This window comes from Phocoena sinus, chromosome 3 (assembly GCF_008692025.1).
Source record: "Phocoena sinus isolate mPhoSin1 chromosome 3, mPhoSin1.pri, whole genome shotgun sequence".
Classification (NCBI taxonomy): Eukaryota; Metazoa; Chordata; class Mammalia; order Artiodactyla; family Phocoenidae; genus Phocoena; species Phocoena sinus.
The window spans coordinates 36205595-36227658 of NC_045765.1; the positions used below are offsets into that span (position 1 = coordinate 36205595).

General features: G+C 41.1%; 1 protein-coding gene across 13 annotated transcripts in view; it reads left to right on the forward strand.

Annotated features, from left to right (window-relative positions):
- Nucleotides 1-4646: 4646 nt before the first annotated feature.
- The window catches only part of PWWP2A (PWWP domain containing 2A), a 42911-nt gene continuing 25493 nt past the window's right edge, over nt 4647-22064 (forward strand). For 8 of the 13 annotated variants that reach the window (XM_032627410.1, XM_032627408.1, XM_032627406.1 and 5 more), the window contains exon 1: nt 4680-5427. In XM_032627410.1, coding sequence (XP_032483301.1) covers nt 4835-5427 — 593 coding nt within the window. In that variant the 5' untranslated portion in view covers nt 4680-4834. Of the gene's footprint in view, nt 5428-10683; nt 10764-22064 lie in introns of all 13 variants that reach the window. The other 5 variants (XM_032627416.1, XM_032627417.1, XM_032627418.1 and 2 more) reach the window with 4 other exon arrangements.

The following is a 22064-nucleotide window of genomic DNA, read 5'->3' on the forward strand; positions in this document are numbered from 1 at the left end:
AATTTAAAAAACAAGTCCTAGAGGAAGGTAGTTATTATTATTATTTTAAAATTTATTTATTTATTTTTGGCTGCGTTGGGTCCTTGTTGCTGCGCACAGGCTTTCTCTAGTTGCAGTGAGCGGGGGCTACTCTTCGTTGTGGTGTGCGGGCTTCTCATTGCAGTGGCTTCTCTTGTTGTGGAGCACAGGCTCTAGGCGTGCGGGCTTCAGTAGCTGTGGCACGCGGGCTCAGTAGTTGTGGCTCACGGGCTCTAGAGCGCAGGCTCACTAGTTGTTGCACACAGGCTTACTTGCTCCGCGGCATGTGGGATCTTCCCGGACCAGGGCTTGAACCTGTGTGGGCCTGCATTGGCAGGCGGATTCTTAACCACTGTGCCACCAGGGAAGTCCTCGCAGGTAGTTATTATTAAGACATTTTATAAATGAAGTTAAGCAACTTGCCTAAGATTATGCCCAGATCATACGCTAGTCAGAGCCCAACTGAGGAGTCACATACAGGTTCATTCGTTCTACTTTCTGAGTTTTTAGCCACCAACCTGTAGTACGCACAGAGCTCAGAGATCAAAGTCGGCTTGTGACAGTGAGGATGCACTTGGGTAGTCAGCTGGTTTCCTTATCCCTGCCATTCATCTATCCACCCCTCCATCCACCTATCCATCCATCTATTCAACGATTTGTCCAATCAACCAGCTGTTCATCTGTTACAGTCTGAATGTTTGTGTCCCTCCAAAATTCATTTGCGGAACTCTTAACCATCCAGGTGGTTATGAGGAGGTGGGGCTTTTGGGAGGTGATTAGGTCATGAGGACAGGGCCTTTATGAAAGAAACACATGCACTTATAAAAGAGGCCCAAGATGGGCTTCCCTGGTGGCGCAGTGGTTGAGAGTCCGCCTGCCGATGCAGGGGACACGGGTTCGTGCCCCGGTCCGGGAAGATCCCACATGCCGCGGACCAGCTGGGGCCGTGAGCCATGGCCGCTGAGCCTGTGCATCCGGAGCCTGTGCTCCGCAACGGGAGAGACCACAACAGTGAGAGGCCTGCGTACGGCAAAAAAAAAAAAAAAAAAAAAAAAAGAGGTCCAAGAGAGTGCCCTTGCCTCCTTCTGCCAATGAACATACAATAAGAATTCTGCAGCCTGGAAAAGGGCCCTCACTTGACTGTGCTGGCACCCTGATCTTGTATTTTCAGGCTCCAGAGCTTTAAGAAATAAATTTCTGTTATTTATAAGCCACTCAGTCTGTGGCATTTTGTTCTAGCAGTATGAATGGACTAAGACATCATCCAACCTTCCAACCATTCATGAAAACCTCTATCCATTCAGCACCAAATATCATGTGGCTATCCATTCCACAAATACCAAGGGCCTTTTCTATGCTGATCCTATGCCAGGAGGAGACAGAAGGCAGGGGAGACTAGGATACAGCAGCACATGTAAAAGCTGGGGTCCCAGTATATATGGAACCCTCCGAGGGCAGAATCTCATTTTTGTATTTGCAGTACATAAAATATGATTTGACTCCTGTCTTCCTTTCCAACCTTATCTCAGCTACTTATCGTCTTGCTTATGCCTCCTCAACCACATTGGTCTCTTCCTGTTTCTGGAGTAAGCCAAGCCCTCTTTTGCCACAGGACTTTAGCAATTGCTGCTCCTTTTAACCCAGGTGTTCATTCAACAATGTCAATAGCTGGCTCCTTCTTTTTTGTTTTTTTTAAATTAATTATTTATTTATTTATGTGTTGGGTCTTCGTTTCTGTGTGAGGGCTTTCTCCAGTTGTGGCAAGCGGGGGCCACTCTTCATCGCAGTGTGCGGGCCTCTCACTGTTGCAGCCTCTCCTGTTGCGGAGCACAGGCTCCAGACACGCAGGCTCAGTAGTTGTGGCTTACGGGCCCAGTTGCTCCGCGGCATGTGGGATCCTCCCGGACCAGGCCCTGAACCCGTGTCCCCTGCATTGACAGGCAGATTCTCAACCACTGTGCCACCAGGGAAGCCCAGCTGGCTCCTTCTTATCCTTTGCATTTTAGTTAAAATATCTTGTCTTCAGAGAGGTCTTTTCTGACCACCTTATCTAAATGAGACACTCTTTGCCCCTCCCCCAGCTATTCCCTATCACCTCACCCTGTTGATTTCTTTTATGGCATTGCTCATAATCTGTGAATCATGTTATTTATTCACTGCTTATTTTCTAGCTCCCTAACTAGAAAAATAACTCCAAGGAGGCTTTCATGTTCTTTCTGCATGGCTTCTAACTGCCTAGCCCAGTAACTGACATATAGTAGGCCTTGAATATTTATCTGTGGAATAAATCGATGAAAGATCTTCCCAGTATTAGAAAGCTTGAAGAATAGTAGAGAACAGATAAAGAAGGAACAGAGAGGGCCTTGAATGACAAGCAGAAGAGGATACACTTGATGTGAACATAGGGAGCCAGTAGAGGATCTTGAGTTGCAGGCTGAAAATGGTGATTTAGAAGGGTGACTTGATATGCCACCATCTGCTACAAATCCTTAATTTAAATGATTTACTGCAGCATCTTGCAATGAATTACTGCAAGAGGTAATCAGGTTGTAGGACCTGAACTGTATTTTTCTCCATGTGGGATACTATACAATGTGGGAACTCAGTATGGGTCTACACGTTTCATAGGACTATGTGTTATGTTTAATTAATTGATTATGTTGAAATATAGAAAATTGATCATGGCAAAAACTCTGTAAGGTGGGATCCATGGCTGTTTTCTGCAGGCATCTAGCCTGCAGGGGATAAATTATTTGTTCAGTGAATGAGTGAAACAATCATGCACTTGGAAAGACCTGGGTTCTATAGGGTCTGCTGCTAGCTATCTGTGTGACTGACAAGAAGACCTTTAACCTGGCTAAGGATCAGTTTCCTCACTTGTAAAAGAAGGAGAAGACTTAACTCACAGGATTTTAAATGAGAGCTTATGGGAAAATCTCTGGTACAGAGTGGACACTCAGTAAATTTATTTCCTTCTGTTACTTTGCAGATGCTGATCCTGCCCTGACTGGGATTTCCTAGGTGCCTTTCCCAAGAGCCCCAGGGCTTGAAACAGAGCATATGGTGATAGTTACTTTTTCCCATTTTCAGTCCTTTCAAGGTAAAACTGGAATTTTTTTCTTTTTGCTATTTTTCTTTTTTAATTGAAGTATAGTTGATTTATAATGTGTTAGTTATAGGTGTATAGCAAAGTGATTCAGATATATATATATATTCTTTTTCAGATTCTTTTCCATTATAGGTTATTACAAGATATTGAGTATAGTTCCCTGTGCTATACAGTAGGTCCTTGCTGTTTATCTATTTTATATATACTAGTGTGTATCTGTTAATCCCAATCTCCTAATTTATCTCCCCCCCCCCAAAAAAAAACAAAACTGGAATTCTGACTATGCAACTTACTAGCTGAGTGACCTTCAGCACCCTTTATGTGCCTCAATTTCTTTATTTATAAGACGGGTATAATAACAGTACCTGCCTTATAGTAGTATTGTAAGGATTAAATGAGGTGTTATACTAAATGTTTGTACTAGTGCTTGGCACATAGGGGGTGCCCAATAAATGTTGGCTGTAATTAGTCTTTAGAATTTCATTTTTTACTCTCCCTCATGTTGGCAACTTTTCTCTCCTCGCTCCTGCACGCATTCTCAGTGCTTACAATCTCTTCTGGAGAAATGGCTCACTCTGAGCCTTTTGAAAGAAAAAGGTTCAGTAGATTCTTCCAGACAAAACAAATCAAGAAACTTAAAGCGGGACTAGAGAAGTAGAGGCATTAGGACGCTGCAGAGGCTTTTTGCACCTGTGGCATACGAGCGGCAAGGAAAGATAAAAGGCTCAAGCAAGTAACCAGGTGCGACCACTTTCCAGTGAATTTGGGTTGAAAATTAGTGTTCACGTGGAAGTTCAGCAGTGCCTCTGTACTGCTCTCTGGAACATTCATCAGCTTAATCCAGTGTGCATGGTATCCTTCCTGTTTTCATTAGCATTTTCCTACTTTGAAATAAGTAGGTGCATTGTTCCTAGAAAGTGGAGAGAACTCAAGGAAACACCCCTTGTGTGGGAGCTGAAGTGGCTGCCATGAGGTTATGGAGAACGTCTTGCACATCATTCTATCCCCAGCACCTAGCACAGTGCCTAGCATAGGAGGAGCTCAAAAACTGTAGAATTATCTTCAAACTTTAGCTGTCCTTCCCAAAGAAGCCTGTCGTGCCCACACGCGGCTGCAAGCAGGTCCGCGCCCAGAAATAACATTTATTCTAAGGACCTCTGCGCAGAGATTCTTGGGAAGCGGTTCCCCTCCCTCATTACGTTACTCCTCCCCTCCATAGCCTTTGAAAGAACAGGCATACCACGTGATTCCCTCCTTTATCCCACCTCTGAAACCCTGGCTGATAATGGGCAGGAGCATAGGCCAACCATAAGACTACATTTTCTCTTCCATCCAATAGAAAGAGGCAATAAGTATAAGGCTCAGCTTTTTGACTTCCCCCCGCCCCCTTTGAGCCCGCCCCACACTCCTCCTCTAAGATTCGACATTTGACAACTAGTCCGGCCAATGAGAAGTTCCTACTCTGTATGGGAGGGATGGACTGACTGGATGATAGACGTCCCCACCTGGCCAATGGAATATTGCAAGTGCGGGAGGGCTGTAGGACAGAACCAATGGCGCGGTGCCAATAACAAGCATCGGGGGTAAGGGCGGGACAAAACTGTTCGCTGGAGGGAGGGGAAGGCCCAGGGAACCAAGCAGCGCTGCCGCCGCCGCCGCCGCCGCTGTAGACTGACTGAGTTGGAGGAGGGAGAAGCCAGGGAGAAAATGGCGGCCGTGGCTGCAGAGGCGGCAGCGACTGCAGCGTCCCCCGGGGAGGGGGGCGCCGGCGAGGCCGAGCCGGAGATGGAGCCCATTCCCGGCAGCGAGGCCGGCACTGACCCCCTCCCGGTCACGGCCACTGAAGCGTCTGTGCCGGACGGCGAGGCCGACAGGCAGCAGTCCTCTCCTCAGGCCGACGAGCCGCCGTTCCCGCCGCCGCCGCCGCCGCCACCGCCGCCGGGGGAGCTAGCCCGCAGCCCGGAGGCGGCGGGGCCGGAGCTGCAGCCTGAAGAGAAGCTACCCGCCCGGGTGGTGGAGCCGGCGGCAGCCGCGCCACAGGAAGGGCCTGGCCTTTCACCTTCCCCTGCATCGCCGCCCGAGGAGCCCGCGGCTCCCGAGGAGCGCCAGGAACCGCCGCTGCCCCAGCCCTCAGCCCCGGCGCTCGTGCCGCCGGCGGGTGGGGACTCCGCGGTGTCGCAACTGATCCCCGGCTCGGAGGTGCGGGTCACGCTGGACCACATCATTGAGGACGCGCTCGTCGTGTCGTTCCGCCTCGGGGAGAAGCTTTTCTCCGGGGTCCTCATGGATCTGTCCAAAAGGTACCGCGCCCGCCCCCAGCACGCCCCGGTCCGCTCGGTCCCCGGGGAGGGAGCGAGCCCGGGCGGCCCCTTCACGACGGGCTCCCGCCTCTCCGGCGCCCAGCCGCCTGCGCCGCCCTCGGGTCCCGCGCGGCGCGTGGCGCGCGTTCCGCGTGGGGCAGGCGCGCGGGGCTGTCAGAGGGCGGTCCCTGCCCCTGGTGGGCGCCTGCGAGGCAGGTGTGCCGCCGGGTGGTGGGGGGAGCCGCGGGTGCTTGACGGGCTCGCGGGTCTCACCCCCACCCCCCGGCAACCCCGGCCTCCTTCCGTGACCTGGCCCTGGCTCACCCACACTGCGGCGGGTGGGTCAGTGCAAAACGCAGAAGGATTTTCGCAGAGAACGCGGTGCTGGGTAGGGGAGAATGCGCTATTCTCAAATTAACCTTTAACTTTAATGAGGTCGGAGAAAGAGGTGGGAGCATTGGGGTTCCCAAAAGGTTAACTGCCGCTCCTTATAAAGGGAAGAACGTTTATTAAAAATGAGCTCTTCGACTGTTATTCTTAGGGTTAGAACTAATTCCCCCTAGCACATTTGGCTAATTGGCTAATGATAACTTTAAGAAAAGTCTAAAGAAGAGATGGGATTTTTTATTAAACCTTTAATATCAAGATGGTGTGGTATAAAAGTGTTAAGATACTGACTTCTAAAACTGTAGATACAGTTTAAATGGTTGAGTTCACCCACAAACCTCTTGTTTTAGCACATTTTCATTTTTAAATTTAAATTGTTTATGGGCATTGCTTTAAACAGATGAAGATACTCTAAGTCTAGAGTTAAGTTAACCTTTTTATTCTCTTCTTTTGCAGATATGAAGTGCAGAGACTCCCATTCACGGCTCTCTATTCTGTTTCCTGCAACAGCACACACTCTGATGGTATCTCACCTGTTGAGAAATGGCTTATTTTAGTACGTTTTACTTGTAACTGCTTGCCCTCCCATCAAGACACAAGAATCTTCTCATTTGGGGAAGAAAGCCATTTAAAATACATAATTGAAGTATGGGAAAAGATGGGAGCCTTTACAGTTACTTCAAACATTGTTAAATCTCAAAAAAATTTTTTAATTAGTTTTTTTTTTTTTTAAAGAATTTTGGGTTAGGACTTTTGCACTTTTGTTTTCGGAATTAGAAAGCAGAATAAGACCAGTACTGATGTATTTAATAATAGCAAGAGAGAGAATGTGTATGTTCAGTAGTGTGTATGCTATTGAATCAAACAGAAGCGAAGGCCAGTGATTGTGTGAGAATCTGGATTTCAAATCTGCAAAAGGAAGGTGCAAAAAGGTAAGTTGTTTCTGGAAATGGAATGGACAGTGCTGTCCTGTTTTGAGGTGCTCATTGTCTTGGTGTTTTGTTTTTTAAAATTTTCTTTCATAGGGAAAGCCATTCGTTTTTTGAGTTTTGGTCTGTTTTACCTACAGTGCTTATAAACAGCAGCTTCTTTTGTTGGGGGTGCTGTTCTTATTATGAACCTTTTGCAATTTAATGTTTTGAAGTGAAAGGATCCTGTCATTAACGTATTTTTAAAAACGCCATTAAGGGAACCATATCAACTTTTCATTCCACAAATATTTATTGAGTACATCTGTACAAGGCACCCTCCTAGCTATTCTGAATATTATATGTATGAGACACAGTCTGTGCCTTCTAGAAGTTTATATGGGAGTCACACACATTGTGGAAGTGGTGAGGAAATAAAGCAGTGTTTTTAAAATTTAGCACTTCAAGGAATTATTATTGGACCAGTGATTGACTAGTTGAGTATCTTTTTTTTTCATAATTTAATATAATTTGGAAAAATAGATCTGCCAATATATTTTGTAATCTGTGCTTACGTTGATTCCATACTTTCATGCACAGTTTTGGGGTTAACTGATGATCCAGGAGATAACTCTTTACAGACTTTACCAAGACCGTGACTGTAGTCATCAGTTGCTTTAAAAATAGTTTGTATCAGGAATTCCCTGGCGGTCCAGTGGTTAGCACTCTGTACTCTGTGCCCGGACCCAGGTTCCTTTCCCGGTTGGGGAACTAAGACCCCGCAAGGCGGCACAGCCAAAAAATAAATAAATAAAAAATAAAATAAAAATAGTTTGTATCCTATTTGAATTGGCCATTGAATGAAACCATTAGGTAGAAATAACGAGAGTTTCCTCTTATATGGGAAAAGAATATGAAAAAGAATAGATATATGTATATGTATAACTAAATCGCTTTGCTGTACACCTGAAACTAACAGAATATTGTATATCAACTATACTCCAATATAAAATAAAAATTAAAGCAAGAGCTTCCTACTGAGTGCCTGTTAAGTACCAGGCTTTGTACCACATGCTTTAACCTCCATAACTCTGGTGGTATTTTTCATTTATATAGGAGGAAGTTGAAGTTCCTTCAGTTTGGCTAGCTTGTAAATGGCAAAGTAAGGGCTCAGATGTAGGTTGGATCTGATTCTAAAGTCTATGCTTTTTCTAATTTCATATTAGGAAGGTAGTTGGGCTGGCAGATTTCCTGTTAATCAGTAAGTAAAGAATTGCATATTTCTGAAATATAGTGCTTATCTTGATGTTAATAGCTATATGGGATAATACAGAGGTTGTGTATGGGTGTTGGAGCCAAAGAGATTCTTTAGTGAGCTCATAGCCATAGAAGCTGCTCTGGAGACTCCCCATTTCCTTAGCTGTCTACTGGGAATGTAGTAGGCTCTGAGGTCTTGGTTCTTGCCTCTTCAGTGAGATAATCAGGAAAGAATTAATGTTTGGGAGGCTACTAGGTGCATCAATGTATGTGTGCTTTTCTCCGGTCTTCCAAGGGTCCAGTTATTGCTTTTATTAATTTTTTTATTCTGACAATCATGCATGGTACAGAAATGTCTTAGGGTTGTCCAGCATGTAGAAAAAGTGTTTGATCTTAGAGTACAGGATTTCATATACATGTGGATTAATCAGGATTTTGCTTTTGTAAGCATTTGTTGGACATTCTTCACCTTCCTGTTATTGTATTATTTTTTTTGCCTTATTTTTAGAATTATTTGATGAACACATTTTGAAGAGACTCTTTTTGTGGAAAAAAGGAGCAGGACACATGTAATTTTAAGAAAACCAAAACCCAAAGAGAAGAAAATGGTACTAAATAGTAGATTGATCTGGACAGTGTCAGGGTACTGGGTGCTGACTTGTTGCACCTGCCTCTTCAATTAACACCATGACTTTGAGCAAATCTCTGTGCCTCGCTGGGCTTCAGTCTCTAGTGTGTATGAGGCTAATTCATTTTGAGTTTAGGCAGTTCACTTTAAGCACAAATAAGCAAACAAACTTAATGCCTCAGTTTATATAGATAAAGTGAATAGGGTGACCAGGTGGTCTGGTTTTCCTGTACCATCCTGGTTTGATTCTTACCTCTTTTCTTTATTCAAAGTAGCTTGCTTTGGCAAATAAATGACTTGGTCACCCTAAAAATGAGGATATTTGAATATCTGGTTAAAAACGGAATTTATGTAGTGGAGTATTTATTTGAATGCTTTTAAGTTGAGGTGTGCATTGCATTCTCTAGTTTATTCTAGGCCTCTCCACTATTGTTTTATACGCAGCTCTCTTAAGTGGTTTAAATTACCTGCCTACTGAATTCATTAGCAATGTCTAATGACAGTAGTCTAATACTAGTAGATAAAGTAGATAATCAACTAACTCACAAATTCAGTTTGGTCTTCCTATTCTCTTTTGTTTCCTTAACCTTACGCTTTTGAAATTTTGACGTAGGTACATTTGTTTCTTCATTTAGCATTATATAATAAGCATTCCTTCAGGTTGCTAAACTATCTTATGTTAGACAGAATAATCAGTGGTTGTACCATAATATTTGTTTAATTTTCTTATTATGGTAAATGAATGTCCCTTGCTTCAACATTTATCAGCTGTTAGCCAAATGTGTTTCATTGTATGCCCACCTCCAATGGATTATTTTGAAGCAAATCCTAAACATATAATTTTATCATAAGTATTTCAGTAGAGATCTGTAAAACGATAAGAACTTTAAAAATTTAATTGTACTACTGTTGTCACACCGAAATTAATAGCAACAATTCCTTTACATCATCATGTGCAGTGTCTCAAAATCAACATCTAAGTTTTGTTCAAATTAGAAATCAAGTAAAGTTTATACATTGCAGTTGTTTGAGAAGCTTCCTAAGTTTTTCATCTGTAGTTCTCCTGCCATTACTTTTATTTCCTTGCAGTTGATTTGTTAATCCATAGCCTTTTTTTTTTTTTTTTTTGCGGTATGCGGGCCTCTCACTGTTGTGGCCTCTCCCATTGAGGTGCTCCTGACGCACAGGCTCAGCGACCATGGCTCACAGGCCCAGCTGCTCCACGGCATGTGGGATCCTCCCGGACCGGGGCACGAACCCGTGTCTCCTGCATCGGCAGGTGGACTATCAACCACTGTGCCACCAGGGAAGCCCTCCATAGACTTTTTTTGGTAGAATTTTCCACATTCTGGATTTTTTTCCGATTGCATCCCCTTGGATGCATTTCCATAACGTTTTTAAAATAGGACTTTTCCCTCAAGAGCAAACAGAAGGGACAACTGTAGTCCCCTAAGGGCCTTGTTTTGGGTCAGTAGAAATGATACGATATCTCTTGCCTGCCTGCAAACTTCTAGGCCTGTCCCTTAAACACACCTCCAACTTTAGTAATTCCAAACCTAGAAAAATTTAACCAGCCTTCAGCCCAGTCCTCTGAAATGGTAGTTTCTCAGTCTTCTCAATCTATTCTTGAAGGGACATATTTAACGGGACCTGTGGTTGCTTCTTACAAGAGGGATCATTTAAACTGTTTGTTACTGTTCTCCACATCTTTAAAGTTATAAAGCTGCTTTGAAAAAAAAAAAAAAAAATGCTTTGAAATCCTGAGAAACCTTTCTGATTCCATTTTTTTGGTACATGATACGAATTAAGGGATCATGAAGTAAATGCTTATGCTTAAAAACCCTTGTGCATTTTAATTTTGTGGTACATTCTTATTAAAGGTTGTAGCTGGTTGTATTTCAGAATTGATCTTTTACAAATACTGCCTTTTCTGTGTGTGTATGCGGGTTGCATTAAAAAGAATTGAGGTGATTTCTTTAGAAATCTTCAGATTTCACTAAGTTCTTAAGACAAGTTGTAGATTTACATGTTTTTTAAGGAAATATAAACCAAGACAATGATTTTTTTTCTTTACAGAGATCATGAAACGTATGGTGCAATAGCCCTACTTTTGGTGGGAAAAATATACAGCCATTCTGGTGAAGCAGTGAGTAGTGGTATGAGTAGCTTATACTAAGTGTCCAGGTTGAGAATTTAGGCCCTCAAGTAGTATGCTTGAATGATTGTGTTGAGTTGTACCTATTTAAAACACTTTTAATATTTTTTGATGATTATTCTGCTTATACCCCAAGGTGTTGATAAAGGGTTTCCACAGTGAAATAGCATTGAGACAAGTGCTAATCACCTTCTGACCCAGGCAGCTTTAGGACACCTACTGCTGTACTAGTATATACAGTATTGAGAGTGAGCTGTTCATCACTTGTTGGACTGCAGTGATTTATTTCTTTTGGAAATGATTAGTTGTTGGACATTAAAAGTCTAGTTTGAATGTAAGGACTCTGTGTAACATCACAGTATTAAATAAATTTCATGATCTAGGTAACTAGATGTGTTACACACAAATTATGCCAGGCATGTTTTCTTGGAGTTGGGTATCTAATAAGGTTAATTTTCAGCATTTTATGTGTAAATAAGACCATACTTCACAGTGTACCATTTTAAAGCAAAGCTCCTGATGAAACTAGGTTTAATCTTCATAAGATCAGTTTTTCTGTGGGGGGCCATTAAAGAATTTGTGTATTATGTGTTCATCTTCTCTGTTATGGCTGAGTTAATTTCACATTGATTAAAAATGAAAGATGTGGGCTTCCCTGGTGGCGCAGTGGTTGAGAGTCCGCCTGCCGATGCAGGGGACACGGGTTCGTGCCCCGGTCTGGGAGGATCCCACGTGCCGCGGAGCGGCTGGGCCCGTGAGCCATGGCCGCTGAGCCTGCGCGTCCGGAGCCTGTCCTCCGCAACGGGAGAGGCCACAACAGTGAGAGGCCCGCGTAACGCATAAAAAAAAAAAAAAAAAAAAAAAATGAAAGATGTTCTTAGTAGTTATTTGTGCCTCTGAAGTGCATCCTTATTTCTTGATATTTATTCGTCCTGTTCTACCTTAATTCCCAGATTAATTCAGGCACACCAGCAGAACAGAGCTTGCTATAGTGGCAGATCTTGCAGGAAAGTGGAGGTTAAGTTATACTCTGGGTGGATTTAATATAGAATGTTTTGGCTAAACATCTTTTGGGCAGTTGTTCTCAAAACAAATGTCTTAAGATTTCTGAGCTCTACTCCACCAGTTTGTTTTTAACAAGGTGATTCCGATGCAGATGATTCTTAGAGCATATTTGGAGATAACTGACTTTTAGGGGATAGTTTTGCCAAAATAGTGGCACCGTAAATTTGTTAAACCTGTTTTTTAAGTTATTGGGTAATTTGATTGGAATGTAATTGTAAAGTAAGCAGTACATACTTGGGTGGCAGATCCAGATACTTTTTGTAGAACTGGTAATTAGACTTGCAAATTGTTTCTTAAATCTGGCTGCCCGCTAGAAATTTAAGTAGTCCATAATTTTTGTCTCTCTCCCTTTGTACCAAGTGGCCTTAAAACAGAATAATGTTTTTTTAGCTTTTTGAAACACATACCTTCTATAGTATTTGACTTCACTTTTTTGCCTATTCCCACCATCTAGGAAGGTTGCCAAGTTTTACTTTGTAATTAATAATAGCTACTATGTATTTCCCACTCCTGTTTTAGGCACTGTGCACTTTGTGTACATTGTTTCATTTTACTCTAGAAAATCGAATGAAGTAAATTCTATTAATACCCATTTCACAGATAAAGACAGGAAGGCTCAGAGAGATTAAGTTCCCTAAAACTATAAGTGGTAGATATTAATAGGTGTATTGAAGATGCCTTTTTGCTTATGGAATAAGATGAACAGCTGGGAGTCACAGCAGTTTTTGAGAGTTACGTTTTGTGATTTGAATAGGAAAGCACTGAGAAATTGAAGATGCTTTTTTGAATGATACACAGTTCTCTAAGGTTTGAAAACAACCCTGTTCTAATACATTTCTATATTTTGCCATTACCATGTAGCTTATGATTTTGGTGGGGAGTTACCCTGGTAGGTAGAAATGGCAGAGTGCTCTGTTCCTCACTCAACCAGGAATAGCTGCTTGGTTTTAAAATAAGAATTGCTCTTCAGTTCAATTTAGTGAATTCTTCAGGCATTTTTGAAAATGGGGTTTCTTCATATATGGTCCTAGGTCTTAAATGTTTTGCCTTGGTTGGCCTGGCCCTGGCAACAGTGAAGTCCACTTCATCATGGGAGGAATCACAAAATGTCAGATTTGAATTTTGTTGAGCACGAAATCAGCATTAAGTGCTGGATGATTGAATTGGAAAAGAATTTAAAGACTAACGTATAGTAAGTTGTTGGACAACCTGTTTTTGGTAAAATAGAAATAGTGAAATAAATTGAATAATTTGCCTTTTAGAAAAAGTCCATCTGTTGAGAAATAACTTAGACCTCTGTGTGGTAGACTCTATTGGACATAATACAAAAGAAATATCAAAAGTACATAGAAATCATAATGGAAATATAGAGAACTTAAAACTGCTTGTTGGTGTCTTAGGGCCAGGACCAAGGGAATTCTTTTCAAGTGTTTGAAAGCTGTGATGAGTATTTATGTTAATAATTAAAAAGATTCTTTTATATCAGTGTTCATTTTCTTGGGAAAATGTCAAGTATCTTTCTCTAAGTGATGTACAAAAGTGAAATCAACATCTGTCTGCTCTTAAAAGTATTTTGCCACTTTGTGGTCATTATCATTTTCTTGGATGGTTATTTTAAAAGAAGAATTTACTGTTAAGGAGTTAAATAGTATGAGTACCATACAGATGTTGTGACTATTTTTGCTTTTAAAAAGGCTGAAGTGTCAGTGTTTTCTCTATAGTTGTTTCCATCTATATTTCCAAAATATCCAGGTAAGTTGTTTTTAGAGGATTGCTTGAAGGTACGTGAGTGGGAGCTTAAAATCTGAATTATTCGGGTTTAACTTTTTTCCCTCCCTCCAAAAGCAAAGCTATATTTATAAAAGGGGATTGCATAGACTTTTTAAAAGATTGAGTAAATTCTTACGGTTACAGAGATGTTCTTTTAAGACTTTTATGCAGCCCACCCTCAGTTAATTTTAAAAGATACTTCCTGGCATTCTTGTTGATAATTGGTGGATGTTTTGTTTGTATGTTGATAAAGTCATCCTCCCTCCCTCCTCACCCGTTTGGGTACCCACAGTCCCTGCAGATTGCCCTTGTAATACTTGGGGCTTTTAATTAAAAACACCATCCATTCACTTAGTTAACAAAGTTGAGTATGTTTTAATTTTACTCTAATAATAATTACCATGTATCATGCCTACTTACTGTGTACTAGGCTGTATGGTAAGCAATTGTGTATATTAATTAATCTTGAAGTTAATCTTGACAATTCTGTCAAGTTACTTAACCACAATTCCAATATCCAAAAAGCTCTGAAAACTGAACTTCCTGTTAATTTTTTGGTGGCAGACCCTAACCTGACTGAAATTATGTGAGCATATTGTATGTATTTATCCCATTTAGCGTGAATGTTCTTTCATTTTACTGCTGAAATAGTAATATGCTTGATGATAGGGTGCTTATTATCTTTTGAAAACTGGGAAAATTCTGAATTCTGAAGCCTGTTCACCTCCATGGGGTTCAGAAAAGAGTATGTGTACCTGTCAGCTCCTCCACTTCCTTAGTGGGGCGTGGAGGTGGAGGGAGGGGCGTTAAGTAACTTGACGTGAGGGAAGCAGTAATAGTAGTAGTAGTGGTTAAGAACCTGACTGGGCCGACTGCCTGGGTTCATGTCCTGGCTCTACTGCTCACTAGCTGTGTGATCTTAGGAAGGCCACTACACTCTGTGCTTTAGTTTCATCAGCTATAAATTGTGATGATTAAATCAACTGATGCAAATAATATTTAGAATAGTGCCTGGCACATAGTAGATGCTATATAATTGTTAGCTAATAATACTTCTATGAAGTAGCTACTAAGTGGCAGCACTAAGATGACAGCAGCTATTATAGCCGCTTAAATGGGTTTGCTTGAATAGCCACTCAACCTAAATGTATTGTGGCCTACAGTATAATCTGCATCTTCAAAATACCTTGAAAAAGTCTGTGGAAGCTTCAGGTAATACTGGTGAAGTATGACTTTCCCCTTTTAATAAGGAAGGATGACATATTTTATGAGAGAATGAGATAACTAGGAGTTTTGTGATGGATGGTAGGGAATGTGTCTCAATCTTTTCTTCCCAATACCCCTTGGGGCACGTGGCTTATGAGGAAATTATGGGCTTTGTCATGAAGAGAAAGTTATGGTCTCATTAGGGAAATTTAGTCCTTACAGTCTCTGCTTCTTACATGCTTCTAAAACATAATTGGGGGACTTCCCTGGTGGTCCAGTGGTTAAGAATCCGACTTCCAATGGAGGGGACTAGGGTTCGATACCTGGTCGGGGAACTAAGATCCCACATGCCGCAGGGCAACTAAGCCCGCGCACGAACTAAGCCTGCACGCTCTAGAGCCTGCCGGTCACCAACTACTGAGCCCGTGTGCTCTGGAGCCTGCACGCCACAATTAGAGAGAAGCCCTCAAGCCGCAACGAAAGATCCCACGAGCCACCTAATACCTGATGCATCCAAATAAATAAATATTAAAAAAAAAAACATAATTGAGAAGGGCTCACATTTGAAAATGACATACTTCAAAGTTAGGGAAAGGAAGATGTTTTTGTGTTCTTTGTACTTATTAAATAGTGGAAACAGGCTAGTACAGCTAAACTTTTTAACAAAGTGATGTACACTTTTGGTCCCATCACTATATTTAATCAGAAGCCTTCACTGGTCTTGTCTTTTTTTTTTTTTTTTTTTTTTTTTTTTTGGGGTACGCGGGCCTCTCACTGTTGTGGCCTCTCCCGTTGCGGAGCACAGGCTCCGGACGCGCAGGCTCAGCGGCCATGGCTTACGGGCCCAGCCGCTCCGCAGCATGTGGAATCTTCCCGGACCGGGGCACGAACCCACGTCCCCTGCATCGGCAGGCGGACTCTCAGCCACTGCGCCACCAGGGAAGCCCTGGTCTTGTCTTTTTAAGAGACTAGTATTTTTTTTTTTTAACATCTTTATTGGAGTATAATTGCTTTACAGTGGTGTGTTAGTTTCTGCTTTATAACTAAGTGAATCAGCTATACATATATCCCCATATCCCCTCCCTCTTGCGTCTCCCTCCCACCCTCCCTATCCCCCCCCCAGGTGGTCACAAAGCATGGAGCTGATCTCCCTGTGCTATGCGACTGCTTCCCACTAGCTATCTATTTTACATTTGGTAGTGTATATATGTCCATGCCACTCTCTCACTTTGTCCCAGCTTACCCTTCCCCCTCCCCGTGTCCTCAAGTCCATTCTCTAAGTCTGCCCCTTTATTCCTGTCCTGCCCCTAGGTTCCTCAGAACCATTTTTTATTTATTTATTTTTGAGACTAGTATTCTTCATCACACTCTTACCTAACCCTCCCTTAATACACTCACCAACATGCCCTCTTTTTCCACCAGATGGTTATCTGTATTTTATTGCTTGTTTAAGTCTCTGAATCCTCACCTGTCTCCTATGGAGGGGGGCTGTTTGCCGACTGGTAATTCCTACGCTGCATCTTTTCACCTGTTGGCTTTTCTGCACCTGCTCAGTGTTTCACTTTTTTAAACTAACTTAAGTTGGTTACCAACATTCAAAAATGGGCAACCATTTTCTGCCTCTACTGTTTTGCTTAATGTGCTTGGACCCTTTCAGGTGTAGTCAGTTTCCTGCAAAGCTCATTGCCTAATCACTAATCCTCGGTGCTTTCTTTCCCTCTAGTCTATAGCCTCTTTTGGCAGTGACTGTGGTCTCACCTACTGCAGTTAGGTCCTAGGGTTGGGACCTAGTTTTATACTATGTGACTAATTAGCATACTTCTATTAGAATAGATTTTGTGCTTAGTGGTACTTCAGGTGAGTTTGCTGGCATTTATGCTTAAGTAGAACAAATCTTTTTTATATAATTTCTTTGCTTGAAAGTTTTTTTTTTTTTCTTGGCCATGCCACAGCATGTGGGATCTTAGTTCCCCGACCAGGGATCAAACCCGTGCTCCCTGCAGTAGATGCCCGGAGTCTTAACCACTGGACCGCCAGAGAAGTCCCTCGAAAGTTTTGATGGAACTGAGGTGTAAACTAAATTTAAGGTTATACTTAAAAAAATAATTTTTAAACTTTATTTTGAAATAATTTCAAAGCAGAGAACTCAAACTCTTTATCTAGATGCACTGATTTTTAACATTTTGTCACATTTGCTTTATCATTCTTTATATAAACATGTTTTTCCCTTGAACTATTTGAGAGTAGGTTGCATACATCATTCTCCTTCACCCCTTTATACTTGACTATTTATTTCCCAGGATCAAAGATATTCTCGTACATAACCACAATATAGTTTTCAAATTCAGGAAACATTGATAAGAGAACTTTTATCTGTTTTGTAGCCCATATTTCATTACTCTGTCAATTTTCTCAGAAATGTCCTTTAAAACTTTTTTTGTCCAGTAAAAGATCATGTATTATTGCATTTAGTTGCAATATAATATAGAATATATGTAATGGGGACTGTTTCTCAATTTAGGGTTGTCTGATACTTGCTTAGGAGAGGCTCAGGTTACATACACAATGTTGTGTGCTCAGGGCACCATATCTGTGGGCATGTGATCTTCATGTGCCCTCATTGGTGAATGTTCACTTGAGTCCTTCCTCAGGTCAGGGTGTTGTCCTGTTATTCTCCAGTGTAATTACTATTTCCCCTGGACTAATAATTCCTTTACTACCATGGAAATATACTGCTTCTCGTCAAACTTGCCCCTCTTCATTAGGTAGACAGACAATTAAAAACATTTTTAATTGTGGTAAAAAACACATAAAATATACCATTTTAATCTTTTTTTTTTTTTTGCGGTACGTGGGCCTCTCACTGTTGTGGCCTCTCCCATTGTGGAGCACAGGCTCTGGACGCGCAGGCTCAGCGGCCATGGCTCACGGGCCTAGCCGCTCCGCGGCATGTGGGGTGGCATGTGGGATCTTCCCAGACTGGGGCACGAGCCCGTGTCCCCTGCATCATCAGCAGGCGGACTCTCAACCACTGCGCCACCAGGGAAGCCCATTTTAATCATTTTTAAGTGTATATAGTTCAGCAGTGTTAAGTACATTCGCATTGTTGTGAAGCAGACCTCCAGAACTTTTTATCTTGCAGAGCTAAAACTCTCTACCCCTTAAACAACTCCTGATTTTTCTCTCCCCCAAGTCCCTGGCAACCATTCTACTTTTTCTTTCTATAAATTTGACTACTTCAGATATCTTATATAAGTGGAATCATACACTATCTTTTTGTGATGGAATTATTTCACTTAGCATAATGTTTTCAAGGTTCATACATGTTGTAGCATGTGACAGGATTTCTTTTTGAAGGCTGAATAATGTTGCATTGTATGTATGTACCACATTTTGTTTATCCATTTGTTAAGAGGCATTTGGGCTGTTTCTACATTTTGGCTATGGTGAATGCTACTGTGTACATGGGTGTGCAGATATCTCTTTGAGATCCTTTTTTCTCAATTATTTTGGCTATATACCCAGAAGTGGATGTGCTGGCTTGTATTTTTAATTTTTTGAGGCATAGGTACACATTTTATTTTGTAAAATTTTCTATTGTGAACTAATTTCATTTGTCCTGAGATTAAACTCTGCCATAATAACCAATCTTGCAGAGATGCAATGTGAACCAGGATAAGCTTGCTTCACAGTTTTCCCTCCTTTATGATTGAACCTGTTGCTAATTTAAGGAGGGAGGTAGTTTCTGAAAACATCTGCTTGAAATGAAATATATCTAGATTTTTTTTAAACGAGTTAGTTGCATGTAATTTTTTCCTACTGTACCTTCTTTAAGAGAAAAGAATTAAGAGAGGAAAAGCGTTCTTTTTGTCTTTTCTTGATATATTTATTGGAGGGAGGTTTGGTCCAGAAAGAACACTGGGGCCTATCTCAACTAACACGCCTGAACTTCTTTTCTGAGCATTTGTTTCCCATTTACATTAGCTAAGATTCTTTTTTTTTTTTTTTTTGCGGTACGCGGGCCTCTCACTGTCGTGGCCTCTCCCGTTGCGGAGCACAGGCTCCGGACGCGCAGGCTCAGCAGCCATGGCTCACAGGCCTAGCTGCTCTGTGGCATGTGGGATCCTCCCAGACCGGGGCACGAACCCGTGTCCGTTGCATAGGCAGGCGGACTCTCAACCACTGTGCCACCAGGGAAGCCTGCTGAAGATTCTTTTTCACAGTGATTTTCTCTTGCTTTGACACAAAATAACTAGGAAGCCCCAGTATTCTCCCTCCTCAGAATTTTGACACTCACTACTCCTAAATTATTAAGATGATAGCTAGTTTTAAAACTTTTTATAGATTCACAGGAATTTGCAAAAATAATGCAGAGAGGTCTCTTGTATATTTTACCTAGTTTTCCCAAAAAGCTATTTTAAATTAAGCCATAATACCTGAGTAATTTTCCTTTAGAATTTTTGGGTACAAAAAGTTGTAAATGGGTAAGGGTTAGAATGAGTCACTAATACATTAATAAATACACTCATGCTGCACAAAGAAGGGGAGGGGAAGGAGCAGAGATAGTTTGAGTCTTACTACTCAACTCATGGAGTATTTGTAAAAAGTTCTTTTAGGAAAAGCTCAAGCAAGGGACACTAGTCAGCTTTCCACATCTCCACTGATCATTAAATTCTTTTGCTGAGGTCACTCTTTGGTGAGCATTCATATGGGACATAAATATCTTCACCTTAGAAAAAGCTAAAGCAGGCATGCTTGCTAAAAACTTAGATCCTGGGTTCCACCCTAGGAGAGTCTTACCATTCAGTCTTGGGGCAGGGCTTAAGAATCTCCATTTTCAAACATCACCGAGTGTTGTTGTGTTGCAGATTTCCCCGACTGTATTTGAGAAATTAGATTTTAGGGGTTTTAGGAGACCATAATTTTGTTGCTACTTTATATTTTTATTAAGGTAATAGTTTCATAAGTCAGTGGCTTTCAAACTTTTGAGCATAGTTACAGATATATTTTATCTGTAGACTCCTGTATATACATAGATACATGAAACAGATTCATTGCAGTTACATATACTTACACTGTTTTTTAATTTAAATCATAGCTGTGACACATGAAATTTGATTTTGCAACCAACCTCTCCACAATCAGTTTGAAAACATGGCCATGGTATTAAATGTTGTCCATGGAAGGGAAACAGAATGATTACTAAGATGGAGTAGGACACTGATCCCCCTTTTCCTCTTACAATAATTTATCCTTCTGGTCGTTGAGGAAGTTTTATTATTAGTTAAAAATATTTTTCTACCTAGAGTCTGTCATACAGAGTGAAGTAAGTCAGAAAAACAAATACCGTATGCTAACACATATATATGGAATCTTAAAAAAAAAAAAGGGTACTGATGAACCTAGTGGCAGGGCAGGAATAAAGACGTAGACAGAGAGAATGGACTTGAGGACATGGTGGGGAGGGGGAAGCTGGGGCGAAGTGATAGTAGTATCGACGTATATATACTACCAAATGTAAAATAGATAGCTAGTGGGAAGCAGCCACATAGCACAGGGAGATCAGCTCAGTGCTTTGTGACCACCTAGAGGGGTGGGATAGGGAGAGTGGGAGGGAGGGAGACGCAAGAGGGAAGAGATATGGGGATATATGTATATGTATAGCTGATTCACTTTATTATACAGCAGAAACTAACACAACATTGTAAAGCAATTATATTCCAATAAAGATGTTAAAAATGAATTAAAAAAAATTTTTTTTCTGCTTTTGCCAATCCACTACCCACAATTACCAGTCTTTTTATTTTCCCTTTTTCTTCTGGTGTCTGCAGTTTCCATTCATCATTACACAATTAAGTGCCTCCCTATGTTATTAAAAACATTTAATGCTTGTATTTTATATTCTTAAGAAGGAAAGGCAAGGAAGAAGAAAAACCCAGAAGTAAAATTAATGTTCTTATTAAACTCCATGAAGGTAGATGTATCAGATTTCACAGCTTATTTGATAAAAACAGCTTTAAAGTAATTGGCTGGATCATCCTCACATTGAGATAATGAATTAGAGTTATAGAAAGGATCCCAAACTCTGGTAAATTATTAGTTGAAAGTAAGATCATATTACTTAAATGAAGTAAATTAAATAAAGTTTAGCCAAGAAAAATGGCTAATGTTTGTTGACCTATTAATCCTCCCCTGAATTCTCTAAGGTAGGAAATAGTGTTACTCCCTTTTACATATGCAAAAACTGAATTTAGAGAGGTTTAGTACTGCTTCAGGATGCAAAGTTGGTAAAAAAAAAAACTTTTAAGATGCTCGAGGGTTAGTTATTCCTAGTAAAAGGAGGAAATTTGTTACCTCAGTTATGGAAACAAGTGAAAGTGTAATGGGGCAAAATGATGGCTTCTTATACAAGTTAGAAAATTTTATTGTTAATACAAATAGTGGTCTCATCTCATAAGTTATATTGTTTTATGTAGCTCTAGATTAAAACACAAGAATAACCTCTGTCTTCCTGTCACCTTGAAAAAGTGGTTGTTGAGCACCTCCATATAAGCTAAGGCCAGATGCTCAAAGTGCCTTGCAGTTAAGTAGTCAGGAAGCAAACAACTTGGGTACGAAATACTATGCTAGAATAGAAAGCTATTTATTTATTTATTTATTTATTTTTAATTGAAGTATAGTTGAATTGAAAGCTACTTTTTGCAAAGTTTGGTATAGTGAGGAATGTGTCTTTCCTTTGTGGATTAGCCCAGACCCAAACTTGTCCCACTCCAGGTAAAAAGGCTTTCCTCTTCCTTTGTGGTTTGTATTTGCTAAAAGTTGTTGGTTTGTGGTAGCCAAGCTAACAAGACTTCAGGAAAAAAACCATTTAGGTGTTGGAACCAGATATCCTGGTGTTGGCTCTTCCTATATCCCTAACCAAGTTTAGGTGTATCTGCAGCCCTAAGAACTTAATCTCAAGATTTCTTTCCAACAAAGAATTCTGTACCTTTTTGGGGACGTAAAGACGTTTTAGAGAATCTGAGAACCAAGACTCATTCTCCAGAAAAAGAGAACTTTACAAAACATTTGCATCTAATAACGTCAGGGGTTCTACCCGACTACTTGAAGCCAGTCCTTAGGTTCTAAGCACCTCTGCTTTAGAGGATTGGTGTTAGAATTGTATTGTGTTCAGTACTGTTTGACTCAGTGAGTGCCTAAAATTAGCATGTTAGCATGTACATGATGAAATCATTTGGTAGTCTGATTTTATTTTTATATG